The 14,481-nt window shown below is 40.4% G+C and overlaps 1 protein-coding gene across 18 annotated transcripts in view; it reads right to left on the minus strand.

Annotated features, from left to right (window-relative positions):
* The window catches only part of KALRN (kalirin RhoGEF kinase), a 502,830-nt gene that overhangs the window by 287,558 nt on the left and 200,791 nt on the right, over positions 1–14,481 (minus strand). For all 18 annotated transcript variants that reach the window (XR_007166315.2, XR_007166316.2, XM_048072237.2 and 15 more), the window contains one exon: positions 11,957–12,469. Coding sequence is in view for 16 of the 18 variants with exons in the window: in XM_048072237.2 (XP_047928194.2) it covers positions 11,957–12,469 (513 nt within the window). In the remaining 2 variants the exon portion in view is untranslated. The remainder of the gene's footprint in view (positions 1–11,956; positions 12,470–14,481) is intronic.

A 14,481-nucleotide genomic window follows, 5' to 3' on the forward strand; every position in this document is an offset into this window, starting at 1 on the left:
CATGAAGGCTCAAGAAAACATTTCTGATTTTTTTTTTTTTCATGATGCATATGGTATGCAAGAAGAAAAGCCAGAGCATCTTGGTCTGAAGTGACACTGATACTGCTGGAAACCAACCCCTGACTGTGCTCTTGGCTTCACCTCTTCAGCCACCACCAGTTCCTGAGGAGGCAACCTCTTGACTGCATACCCACCATCGTGTGTTCCCTATAAATAGATATGAAGTCTAATTTAAGATATACTTTTAAGAACCTAAACTCTGCCAAGTGTGGGCCATTTAAAGCATTTCTTCCAGGCCAGGAAGATGTACATTTAGGAATAATCACATAGATACCTCTGAAAGATGCTGCAGAATAGGTCTGTTAACCTTATGCACAATGTAATTGCATTATTTCCTGACAGCTAGGCTTTTAGCACCTAACCTTCCTGAGGATCAAAGCAATAAAAAAAAAAAAAAAAAAAAAAAAGCTGCTTTCTTCTCTTTTTCTATATGTGTAGGCTTCCTTGCCCTTTAGAGCATTTGGGTCTCCTTGCCTTCATTAGTTAAAGCAGAACTTCTTGGTTATAATATCCTATATTTGTGCCTAAAAAATGAGTTTTAAGTCTGTATTCGGATGCCAAAACACTTTCTCTTGCCATACTGATCGGGGAGCATTCCTGTGCCTCCCAGTGGTGCCAAGCTGGAGAAGCTGAAACAGCTTCAAAATGCTCTATATCAAAATTGGCAACAGAAATAAAGAGGAAATTTGTGCAAATGCAAAAATATTCTATCAGAACATACTGCCTTCAATTATTTTTGGATCCATTTTAATGTTCATGGAGGAAGCAAGAGGAATAGTAACTGCATATCCAATGTCGGCAGCAGGAAACTACAAATAGTACAGCACACCATGTTCCAGTTCCAATAACGGCGGGCTTTAGAGCTGTTTCCTTACAGTTAGGCGCGGACGGACTGCGAGGCGATCGCTGCCAGAATTAGGAAACAAAGCAGGAACTACGCCATCACTCAGCTAATGTTCTGCCCTCTTACTCTGAAAGGTCACAGCCATGTTGGATGATCCAGTGCAAGCTGGATAGTAAGTGCTGTAGAGTGCTATAACTATGTTATAGGGCACATTTAGCATGAAGGAAATGCGCAGGTCTTCCTCATCCCTAGCTGTAGCAGTGGAGCATGGAGTTGTTATTGTTTTTACACACCCATCAAAAAGATCGGGTTCATTTCTAAGTGCTGTGGAGGCAACATATTTAGCTGCCTGAAAAAAAAACACAAAAGAATATGCAGATTTGGCAGCACGGGGCAGGATGAAATGATACAGAAAGATTGAAAGCACTGAGATATCTATTTTACACATCAGATCAGGACTCCTACTTCAGGACAGACTTCCCGTGTGACAGGAGGAAAGGCAATTAACCCCTGTGGTTTTTAATTCCCCATTTTTTGCTTTGAACCTTGCATTTTTTGTACTTTCGTTTTGTTGCTCCAATGCTGATCCAGCTCAACAGCAATCAGTCTCTGGCAGATGATTGCTCCTCTTGATTGACAGCTGTCCATATCTAAAAAATCAACACTGCAAATGGAATTCAGAAAATTCTTATGTGCCTTGCTTATGGAGTCTGAACTCAGGTCCAGTTGTGGAAATGTTATGGAAGGAAGTTTGTACCCTCTGATCTGTCAGACCAGCTACAGACTCACTGCAACAGAAACAGAAATATCAACGGTGGGCTCCAAAAGGAGTCCTGTCACTTCCTCCAAAGAGAAACAAATGATGGTTGTAACATGGTAGGTGACATTCACCACTAGAAAAAAAATCCACTGGGAAGATTTTTGATGCATATTTATCCAATTACCTCTACTGCTCTGTTCAGCAGGCAAGGCAATCCCACACTTCCTCAAACCAGATGGCAAGAATGGGTTTGTAGCGGCTTTCAGTTGTAGGAGCTACACAAAGCAATTGGCACATACTTGTGGATTTGTCCTGTTGTTATTAGCTTTGTCCCTAAACTTTCTACTGGTGGATGGAAGGGCAGAAAAGCAAATGTTCATAGTGCAATTAGTACACAGAGGAAGACCCCCTGTGGCCTTGCCTGATAAAAAAGAAAATAGCAGGATAGAAGCTTGACAGTAAAAAATCCAGAAGCTCCTTTGGTACATCACTAATAAAGAAGACATTTTGATTTTGCAATCTAATTAGCAGAAATGAGCTCTGTTTGTGCTTTGAGGGAAGTTAAAATCTTCTATAATGACCTCTTGATCTTGCAAAATCTGTTCTTTCCTACAGATACCAAGAACAGGATCTTATTAAGTGTGACCAGCAGTGGTCAAAGTAATGAACAGTTCCCACAGAGCCCCCCATGATTACTTCCCGCTCCAACAACTCTTCACTTTAGATTGTCGGCAACAAATTGAGGATGGCATTAGCAACCTGCTAGAATCCTACTTCATATTAAACAGAGCAGACGCCAGCTAGCTGCATCTTTAATTCAGAGCTATAGCCTGCAATGAGTGGAAGTGCCAGCATGCAGGTTTCTAACTGCAAGATATAGGCTACACAGGATTCATCTTTCTATTAAAGATATTTGCAAATAATATGTCTTTATAGATGCTGAAGTGTTTTTAGCCCCGAGTTCCCCAACAATTCTTTCATGTCCATGACTTGGAGAGGGGCATTGCAGATTATACACAGTTTAGCAGCATCCTCAGAGCCCACTAAAATTGAAGGTGTTGATCCCACTCTGAAATCTCTTTAGCATGACATCTATGCTCACAGCATCACAAGGGGCTGTCAATGCACATTCTGTGTGCAACCATCCCTTGTTATTTTTCTGTCTCTAGGCAAACCGTGTTTCTTTAAAAAAACATAAAAATAAATAAGAAGTTTGAGATCATGCAAGCCTAGAAATTTGGGGTATCCATGAGCCTAAGCCCTTTTCTGCTGCCACCTAGCTTCAGAAAAAAAATATCAGAAAAGATGGATTCAGAATATAATACTGTTTATTCAGCTGCATCAGACCATCTAATAGTGGCTTATCCAAAACAGAAAGCACTGACTTGCCTCAAGACAGAGCAGAAGCAGTACTGAGTAGCAAGAATTCTATTATCTTAAAATGGAAAAAAAAAAACAACCAAACGAAAAAAAACACGATATAGGACACATTTGAATAAACACACTGAAAATTAATGAAAAACTGCTGTCACAATAGAGTTATTGTTGCATGCTTTCAATTCTCACCTGTTTTATTAAAGCCTCCTTTATTCTAAGATGCATGATGTAATTAAATAAAAGTGATTAGAGCTGGCATAGGTTCATTTAGGGAAACACAAAGATTTTTAAGAATGGATACACAGGTTCTCTCTTTGATATGAATTTTCTGTGTTGGTCCTTTGTCCTTGATGCTATTAGAAATGTTTTACACAAAACATCTTAAGTGAAGCTGAATATTCTCGGTCCTATACTAAAGCAACCTAAATCATGTGTGGATATGTATCTGTATTCAGAAGGAACGTTTCCATGCCGTTACATCTGCAAGGGCATTTTTTCAATTGCAAAGCTGCATTTCTTTGCTGGAAACAGCCAATTCCACAGCCCAATTCAGTCTATTACTGTGCTAGGTGCTGCATAAATGTGCACTTAACTGTTGTTTGTGCACCCATCTCAGTCTCAAGTTGAGCGTCCTTTACCTGTCATCTATATAATTATCCTTCCAGTGTTTTAAGATCTGATATTTTTAGATGGTGTCTGCCAGTTCAACAATTTAGGAACATAACTGCACCCGTTTTCTGTGTTCTGCCTTGTATTAGCAATTCTGCGTCAGAGCAAACACTTTATGTTGAACATGGGGCTCATCCCCTCTGTTGTCATCTTAGTTTCAGGGTGGGCTTAAATACAAAGGATGGCGTAAGGATAACAGGAGTGATGGTAAGTCCTCGATGATCTTCTATTTACATGGCAGCTTATTTGGACTGATAGCTGACTTCCCTTCCCCACACTGGCATCCCAAGCCTGATTTTATGAATGGGGAAGAACAGCCATCTAGTGAGAATCTCTATACCAAAAAAGGCACCATATGCCAGGGGAAACTTCAGATTAGAAAAAAAAGAATTTTTCAGTAGCAGTATGAGAGAGTAGACACCAGACATGGAAACATGATTTCGGAAGAGAACACTGTGCTCTGTGCAAGAGCCCATATATATGAGAAAAGGCAGAGAAAGAGAAAGTAAAGCAAGTTAAAATACCTTGACTAGATGTTGCAATTAAGTAATCTTTGTTCACAAAGATATCTCTATTCCTTTTCAGATGCATAAAGAGACCTCTGCATTTTTTTGTGTAGCTAAAAATAAAACCAATTGTGTCAGGAACATTTTCAAAGCCTATTTTTCTTACATTAGGACTAATACAAACCCTGGCAAATCAAGGTGCCCATAGCATTGCAAGTGTGCACTTACATAACTGGAATATTGCGTAGGGCACCAGCACTGATAGCTGGAAGCAAGGTCCCATGTCTATAAGTGGGTGGCAAAGCTGCCAACCCAGCCATCAGTAAGGCTGGCATCAGAGACAGTAGCTAGAAATGGTGGCTTCAAGAGATGCTGGAGTCGTACAGAAGTGCACAGCTCCTGCACACAGAACTCTAACAACACAGGCTTGCTGAATACCTGCCAGTGGGAGCTCTTACAGAGACCATGAGAGTCTTCCACTAATTCCGATGGAAGCTAAGGCTACCTCTGCTTTACAGGACTTGGCACTGCTTTCTTAAGGAGACATCAACATGTTAACAGATCAAGGGATGCAGCTAAAACCAGCCTGAAACTGAGTGGCTTCACCTGATGAAGAGAGAAGTAGCTGCTTTGGAATGAGGGCTAAGTACCAACAACAAATCGAACCCTTAGGATCTCTGAGAACTCTATTTCTGGGGTTATGGGCAGGGGATTTCATTTGTGCTAAGTCAAATTCTTGGTCACTCTTCTTACAAAGCTCTCTGCAAACACGTGCATCTTCACAAGCACAGACCCCAGTGTTGTGCCTCTCCCAGTCGGTATCTGTACCTCAGGGCCACTACCCTTTCTCTGCACAGGCCTTTGGGATGGGCTAAGAATGAAAGTAACATGCTCAAATGAGCCTCATGTAGATCCTCAGTCAAATGTCTCTGCAGAAGACACTAAGCTTATTGACTCCTTTTATTGAGGAAGTCTTATGGAGCTTACCTCAGGTCTAACAACACCCCCCGTGTTCAAAATCTCCAGGAAAGCTCCTTACTGTGATGCTCACTTACTGTGCTGTTGTGATATCCATGGTGTAAGTACTTAGGTGGAAAATCCAGGGCACGCTGAGTTCTGTACACCAATGGGGTACTCATGGAGCTTCAATGAAATCTAAATCCTACGCAAAAATCCATGTCTAATCCATGCTTATTATGCCAGCATGATTATTACTGTTAACAGTTAAATACGCTCATTCAATAACAAATCCTTTCCCAGTGAAACAGCACAGGGGGCATATATATGTCTCCTTGGTGCAAGACACTAAGGACACAGTCTTGTTATTATCCCAGTTCTGGTTCTTTCCCCTCTTAACATGCCTCCTCCCCAGTCCTAATTAACCACGTCCCAGAACTCACTGACTTTGCATTCATTTCACACGACAGCTCCGTCAGCTTCTGAGTGCTTCCCTCACCACTTTCCCATTCTTGCTCCCTGGGACACATCCCCTTTCCACTAATTTCTAAGCCAACATTTCACACAAAATTGTGGAGGCAGTTGCATATATGGCATGTAGAACAGACCAAAGAAAGCAAGTGCTTCCAGAAGTGAAATAAGAGAGGTGAAATGTTCTTTCACTGAGTAGATTTTATCTCAGTCAGAGGAGTCTGTCCCAGATGCTGTGCCTTTTGGTATTACACAAATCCTTAAGGGTTAATAATGACATAGTATAAATAAGAAAATTCTATCATCTACTTATATGTATCAATTCCAGAGTGTTTTGACACTGCTGAAAGAAGGAAATGTAGAGATGAACGGAAATGAGGAAGGAGGTGAAGATATTGCTGATCTTTTTAATCTTTCTAATGCTGCTCTTCCAGAAAGTCAGCTAAGATCCATTTCTTAGAAATGCTTCTCCAAACAGCATCACTTGACTAAAGGAGCAGTTACAATTCCCCTGCTTAATGGACTGTAATAAAATAAACTGGCTCCTATTAGCAAGAAGGATCATATCATCAGATTTGTAATGCATTTTATTACAGAAGATACAGCATCAGAATTTTAAAGTGCAGTATAAGGGGAAGTAATGTATGAAATGGTTAATGTGGATATGTATCACACAGTCACAAATACACTGATAGCCTCCCTTCACTCAAACAGCAGTATTTCAATAGTTCTTTCTTCCTACCACCTTCTTTCCTAAACCAAAGGGTAAATTTCTACATTTTTCATTCTGTTTTTTCCATCAAACTTATCCTGCATCTTTTTAGACAACAAATAGCTTGCACAGCATTCCTTCTTTCTGAGGAATATAAGCCCTTGGCACATGTAATACTCCAATAATAGTATGAGCATGGCTCAAATACTCAGATTATACACTTACTGGATAATCTTCTCTTGCTTTGACTTCATTGTGAAGCTAGAGATTCTTTGTATTCTTCTAGACTAACTCGGCATGGTGTTAAATTAGATTCCAAACCAGGAACTCCTACATTTCATCTGGCACTTCAGAATAATTGTAAACGGGATGGTGTGTCTGTGATTTTCCTCTTTCAGAAACCAAATGCCCCATTATTTATTTGACTAAATGGAGGCTGAGTCTAATAGAGCCTATCTGGTAAAACAGCTCTCATTAGTTTCCTTATTTAAGGAGCCCAGGCAGAGGAAAAGGCCTGAAGCAGCACAGCGTGTGAGGAGAGGGATGCAGCATCTGCTCCTTGGTGCTGTGCTCTCACTCTTTGTCCCTCATGGCAGTGGGACACAGGGGAGTTAGTGCCACTACTCTTCCACCTTATTCCCGTCTTGACCCTTTTGTTTAGTCCTCTCCCTCTCTAAAAGTGTCTTTTACCATAAGAACTTCACATCTTATCACATTCTGATCACTCTTACACTTACTGAAATCTTCCCATCATCCCAGACCAGTCCCATTGTCTGGGAAATGGGAGCGACAGCCATGGTGGGGTAAGAGCCGCAGGGAGCCCTCTGCTCCTCTGCAGCCACCCGCAGAGCAGCAGCACCACAGCAGCCCCTGGCAGCCAGCACAGCTTCCCAGAGCTGCTCCACAGGGAAAATCACAGGGCGAGCTGTCCTTTCCAAAGGGAAGCTTTCGTATGGATGAGCAGAAGGTTTTGACTGCAAGCCCGCTGCTTCGCTGCCCCCTGAAGACTTGATGTGGCCAGTGGTTTGCCACTAGACTTTCCACAAAGCTGGCCCTATCCAAACAAAATATTTCTTCCACCACAAGCTTCCAGTGAAATTCACTCATTGCATTTTCCACCAACCGTTGCCATTTTTTTGGAGTTTGTGTTGTGGACTCTGTGGAAAGGCAGAAAGCAGAAAGAGAGAGGGCAACCAAACAACCATGCAAAGCCTCCTCTGGCTCTCGGTAGAGGCTGACCCCAGTGATTTTACAGCAGCCTGCTCTGTCTTTGCTCTGGTGTTACAGGTTTGTAATAGAGACCCTAGGTTCAGTCCAGCTGATGACTATATCATCTATTTTAATGTGGACAACACTGATTACATCATGATAACTGTTTTTCATTCACATACATGCAGGGGTAGTAAAATTGATATGGAACAAACCCAAAATGATGGGGAAATTCCTACAAAAGTCAGTTTGGGTGCCAGTTACAAATGATTTCCAGAAGGGCTGGAAAATGCAGAGTGTAAGGATATTTTTTTGTCTTTTTTTTGGGTATTTATTCAAGTGCAAAACATGTGGACTCTTGCCTGAATTCTTTGCCCTGTCCAGATTTCAACCAACCAATTAACATTTCTCAGATAGTTCTAATAGTTGGATCTATGTTCATTGTGGGGTGTTTTTTTTTGTTTGTTTTAAACAATATTCAGTTTGGACTGGACCACATTTTTTTCATGTAACTGATCACTAAAATATTTTCCTTGTTCCCGAGTTAAAAACACAGTGAAGGCTCAGCTCTCGTTTCAGACTTGTGTACATCTATATGTATGTACGCATATTAGCTGGTGAGGAATTAATTTGTCGAGCAGTGAGAGCTGGGGCTACACTTGCAGCCGAAATGTGTTATTTATCAGCAGATCATTACAGTCGGCCCTGCACAGCATGTGAACTTCCTCGCAGCGCTCTGCCAAAGCTCCCCGCACGGCTGCCCTGCCTGCCGACTTGAGCTTCGGGGAGCTTCCAGCCTCCATCTGGTGATCCCATCTTACTGCGCTGTGCCGATGGCAGAGCCCAACTTTTCCGCTCCCTCTGCCCCAGCACAGGAAAATAAAACACCAAAGGTCTGACTTGGAGACAAAGTTTCTCCACAGGCAACTGGGCTCTCACCCACTGGTTTGTGACTGCCGCCCTCTCCTTTTATTTGCCAGTGCTATGAGATGCTTAGCAGAGAAGCATGCAGACCTTCTTTAAGTTGTAATACCTGCAGTTTGAATAATTCACGTGTCCAGGCAGTGACTATCATTTATAAATGTTCCAATAGAGGAGCTCTATAGGGAAAAAAGTGAACTGATTTGCTTTGAACAAATGTAGTATTTTAATACCAAGTGGTTCAAAAATAAACCTATCTGAAAATACTGTGTGTTTTTCCATTTTGCGTCCCCCTTTTTTTCTATCTTATCTTTAAGAATTTTTCAGGCAATGAGGACAGCTGAAATTTTTAAAATCAGAGGTGTCCAGAAAATGGAAAGTCCTTGTCCATTTTCACCTTTTGGAATTGTTTTCCTAAAATACCACCCAATGACAATACAGATATTTTTCAAGGCCCTAATGTCTTACTCATATTCAGAATTTTGTGTTGGAGTTTGAGCTTTTATCGGGTATTAAAGTTGTCATTTGATTAACACTAAATGACATATCCAGGCTATAGGGTAAAAGCTGTGCCTCTCCCCAGGAGATGAAGACCATGGCTCTGCTACCATATCTAATAGTAGAAGGTAGAGTTCAAGTGAGCAAATGGAGGTACCCGGAAACTTTAAAATTCAAAACACAGACACACTGTGCTGGATATATATACAGTGGAGACAGCTCTCAGTCTGGGTTTTGCTCTGAACTTTTTATGAGACAAGTACATTCCAGTCTCAGATGATCAGACTACTTCAAAGAGATCTGCAAAAGGAGAATAAGCACATCAATATTTTACATCAGTCTACCTATGTGAAATGTGAAGTAAAAGGCTTTGCAGCCTTCACTGGAAGAATTTTAGGGAGAATTTCACAAACCGAAAAGATTAAAAACACTGACTTGTGAGAATAATGCAACAAAATCTTTTATATTCCTTGGGAAAATGCAGCAGTCATCAAAGGAAGGCAAGGAGAGCTACTCAGAAAAGCCAAAGCAAGACTGTGTGTTTAGTTTATGTTTATAGATTATGAGAGGTAGATGAATAAGAGATACCTAGAAGATCAAAACACCTGTTTTGTCAGTCAGGAATTGCTCGAGACAGCCAGCGTGAAAAAGGCAGGATTCATGTTCTCTCTGCTTCTGTCTTCACCTCAAAGTTTCATGTACCTGCTGACTTGCCTAAACCTTGCACTTAACCTCACAATAACACATGCAAAGAGCCCAGCTGTCACAGTGCTCAGGCTTGTATCACACCATCCGTTTGTGCTTGTTCAGGAGAAAGAAATGAAAAAGTATTTCAGAAACTTACTTCAACACTACAGAAAAGTGCTGGGCAACAAAAACTTCACAGACACTGACTTGATCTGAGAGCTTTCAACTGATAAGGTTAATAACATAGCAAGTAATCATTAGTAAAAATAAGAACTTATGTTAGCAAGCACTTGTCATCTGAAAAATCCCAAAGAAATGGAAAATCCAAGCTGACTGAAATGCAGCCACCACTGGGAAGGACAGCAGTAAGTGCTCTGCTTATAGCATGGCATACACAAGGAAAAGGGAGAGGAAGAAAATACTGTAACATTTATCATCATGTAACAAGAAAAACTCTGCTCTTATGCATTCTTCAGTGATTCTGCAGTGATTCTCATTTTAGAGAGACTCATCTGAATTCAAGGTTTTCCCAATAGGAGGATTGATTATACAACGATGGCGCCTTTTCTGTCCTAGCATCCCTTAGAGATATTTAGCACGTGCACAGAAAACCAATGTCCTGTGGCCTTCTCTGCAGTACTGAAGATTGTATTTGCTTCAGCAATGTGCTTCTCCCTAACATTTAAAAAGAAAATTAATTTGCAATTAAAATTAATATAAATTGATTTAAAAGATCATACTCAATGGGATGCCCCTTCAGATGATGTCTGCATTTCTTTTGCTAACCCTCCCGGGTCCAGGCAGACATGGTACTGCAACAACCGGCTCATACATTAAGGGGAGAAGATCTGGAGACTGGGACTTTTGATGGATATACATACTAGATAAACAAGAGTCTAAGAGCTCAATACTTTCCCCTGAGAATACCCTACTTCTGTGGCCTAGAATTTCAAATGTGCAGCAAGGACTTCTTACAAAAACACCTAATGAGATGCCAAGCACATCTGTATTAAGAAAGTGAGGCTGCCAAGACTCCAGCATGACATGGTTTTCTAAAACAAATTCACCAAAATTGGTACCTGCAGATGATTCCTGTGACAAACAGTAGAGAAATAGTAGTAGTGAGAAGCCTACTTTATTGTGGATTGCTGAAGTTTGAAGGGTTGTTATGTCTGAAACCTGGTTAGGGAACTCTGTTTTTTAGCCAGTGTTTTCAACAAACATGACAAACTGCTATGATCTGCTTATATGGGACTTCCCTATCTAGTACAGGTTCCCAAATGAGTATTGTCTGGAGAGGGAGGTGGTGGGGATGTAACTCCGCAGCAGTACTACACACTACAGCTTCCTAAAGCCATGTTACTCACCAGTGCTTCTGCTGCTCTACATTCTTTTGTGTACTGTGTTTCATTTTGAGACACCCTATGTCCTTTTCAGGCTGATACGCCACATTACAAATGTCTAAGAACTATGAAGTCGCCATGCAATCTCTATGGAATAATTTAATGTTAAACATTTCTCAAATAAGGTCTTACGCTGGTGAACAGGAATCTTGGCCACTGACTCGGCGTCAGGTATGAACTCAAATGCCATCCTTATGTGTTATTTAATGTAAAACAGCCACAGAGAGTTTTGCTTGCTGTCATCATTTCAGAATGCTTTCTCTAGGTCTGTTTATATGTTTAACATAAACACATTCTCAGATCTCATGCTGTGGGAACTAAGCAGCCGTGTCCTTGGTACGCAGTTCCATTACTAAAGATTTTACCAGTTGCAAAACCTGTTGTGATTTCCTAGGACAGGGAAAATGAAAATGTTTGGGATAACAATTAGGATGATTTAAACTACAAATTTCCCACAGCCTCACAAGAAGTGCAAACAATAATCATAGTGGATCAAACTCTAAAATCATTCTTCTTTAGGTGCTGCGACATGTAGATAAATATATTCATAAGCTTAGTAAAAGAGACTTGAAAAAAGGCCCAATTCGTGTGCTAACGTCAACCAAATGTACCCATTGTGACACAAAAAAAGCAGATTAACTTTCATCAAAAGTGACACAGGCAGGTTATTCTTGGATGTCATTATGGCTGCTACATCCAACAATTAGTTCAGTCAATTTGGTTTACCAGTCACATAAAGTACATCAGCTGCCAACATGAGATTTACACCTGTGATGAATACCTCATTTGTCTAATTACAGAAGAAAATGATCACATTTTTTTCTATAATTAGCCCTTGTGATAGTCTGGGTAAAAGTAAGAAGAGAACAGATTTTCCCTTACCTTCTCAGCATCTTGCTCAAAAAGCCGAAGTTGAAAGCACTGGTCCAGTTTCAGCTTGCGGACATGCCACATCTGATGCAAGTGTTGTCGGGTAGAATGCAGCTTGTCTAAAAGGCTGGTGATCTTTGGCACAAGACTTTGAAAGTCTGCACTTCCAGGAATGCAGTTCCTACCAGAAAAACCATCACTGCATCTTATGCATTGTAATAACCTCTGACCCTCACGATCCAGTTCTTCCACAGGAGCTTTAATCACTTTTTTCTTAAGCTGTGTGTGCTCATCAATCAGCCTCCTTGAGCCCTCCACATCAACTGGGAACTCCTTCCTAGCCAACATTTCCTGGAGGTCCTCCAGTCTTGATAATAGATGAATGGCACTGTTAAAAAATTCTTCTAAGGAGACACGCAACTCTATCCATTCATCGTGGTTGTAATCCAGGGATCCTTCAAACTCATCTGTCAGTTGAGAAGGATCTACGAGTTTTGCCAGGCCTTCAACAGATACCATACTTGTCTAAGGAAGAGCAAATGACAGCGTTATAATTTGTGACTAAGAAGAAATAACAGCACAATCTATAAATAGCATGAAATGATTATTTTCCTCATCAATACATAATTGCAACAACATTGTAAAAGATGCTGAGGATGATGTTTAACCGTGAAGAACTAATTGGATTGAAAAGCTTTCTATTAATAGCACTGATTCTATTTATTAATTTAAATACATGGTATTTACTGGAATAATGCCTGTCTTTTTAAACCAGACTCTCCTTCAAAAAGTTATCATGAGAATGCTTCAGCCATAGATTACTTTAACCCAGTTGGACACTGAAGATTTCTTCCTACTTCTGTTAGATATCTGGACATGTTTATTCATTAAACATGTATATGGTATTACAGGGATTCTGTGATTTACATTACATTCAAGCTAGTGGCTGTACAGCAGGAAAAGTTTTAGGCACTTGAACTTAAGCAGGTGTTGTGACCTGCCAAAACATACAATGTGCACTTTCTTTTTTCTTCCAGATTACTCCAGTTGGCTTTTGCCACAGGCAGAGCTCTTTCATATTAGTAATTTCAAATGCAATTAAACCAAAATCAATGTAAAAGCGGAATGTCACTGGAGTATTAACAATTAGAATTTATTGCTAATAGAAAGAACTGATCATGAATCATACACAATGAGAAATGGTTTTAATTCATTTAGACTCAGTAATCAGTGATAGAGAAATGCACTGGGTGCCTAGAAAGCAGATTACAGTTTAAGGACCCAACAACTGATGGCTTTTCCCATTTTTTTTTAGACAAAGTATTTTTTTTCTGAAATATAAGCATAGGGTTTCAAATGTTATATTAGATTTTTGGTGCTGTCATGTTAACACTGAAGTTGGTAACCCTTCAAGGCTTGCAATGTTCACCAATGGCTGCATGTCTATTCCCTAAAAATCGTGCCTCTAAAGAATGTTAGAGTTTCTGCTCTTCAGAAGTGGAGACACCCAATAATCACAGCAATCTCACGAAAGTCATCTACAAAGAAAAGTACTTAAGTTCTGTCCGTTATCCTGAACTACGTCCAAAATAGCAGGCTGCCCACTGGTTTTAAGTTAATAGTAGGCCTTTCTTCCAATTCTTATCCAGCTAAAGACATCAGGCATTCTGAAATATAAAAAATGGGGATTCTATTGAACATATGCTCAGCAGAAAGATTATTTTAAAGCTCTTTTGCAATGTTCCTTGGTCTGGGGAAGGGGGAAGAGCCGACAAACAATGGGAAGGTAAGCATGCAGCTTCAGAGGGATTTCAAATTTCTAAATCTCTGAACACTAACGCTTTCAAGATAATTAAATTTAGAATTTAGCTGTCAAGAAAAGACTTCCCTTAATACCTGGGCATTCCCCCTGCAGTACTTCTCACTAAGGCAACACTGCTCTTATCATACTGAGAATTTGACATGAGAATATATCAGAAAGGCTTTTCATTAGATTCTGTAGCAAATGTCTTCATTCAGATTTGTTTCTCTGAGGAGTTCTTCAGACTCTCATGAAAACAACCTTATTTTGGCAGGTATGTGGTAAGACAAAGTAACTGTATATCGGGCTTCACCCATCTTTCTTTTAAAAATCACTGTAAAAAGCACTGCCCACTATTTAAACTCTTTTGGCAGGAGAAGGAAAATAATCTTGAAAGCACCTCTGAGTTAATACTGTAAGCTGCCTGGTCTATTCCTTAAAATGACAGAAAGTTTTGGAGTCTGCATACATCAATCAAACTTTTTTTTTTCTCCTTTTTTTCTGGGTGTGATGAACTGCGGGGCATGCTTCACTCTCCAGACTGTAACAGAATCTTTCTGCCAGCAGCTCACAACACAAAATCCAGAGCATTAGCCTCCACCAAGGGCCATGCTCTGCCCTGGCACGTGCATAATGCTTCCTTCAAGCCCAGAAGCAGAGTTTGGCCTTAAAACTGACGCTGGTAACTTAAGTTTGTGCATGGGGTAATTCAACAGAGACTTTCATTGCCTTCCAC

This window comes from Anser cygnoides, chromosome 6 (genome assembly GCF_040182565.1).
Source record: "Anser cygnoides isolate HZ-2024a breed goose chromosome 6, Taihu_goose_T2T_genome, whole genome shotgun sequence".
NCBI lineage: Eukaryota > Metazoa > Chordata > Aves > Anseriformes > Anatidae > Anser > Anser cygnoides.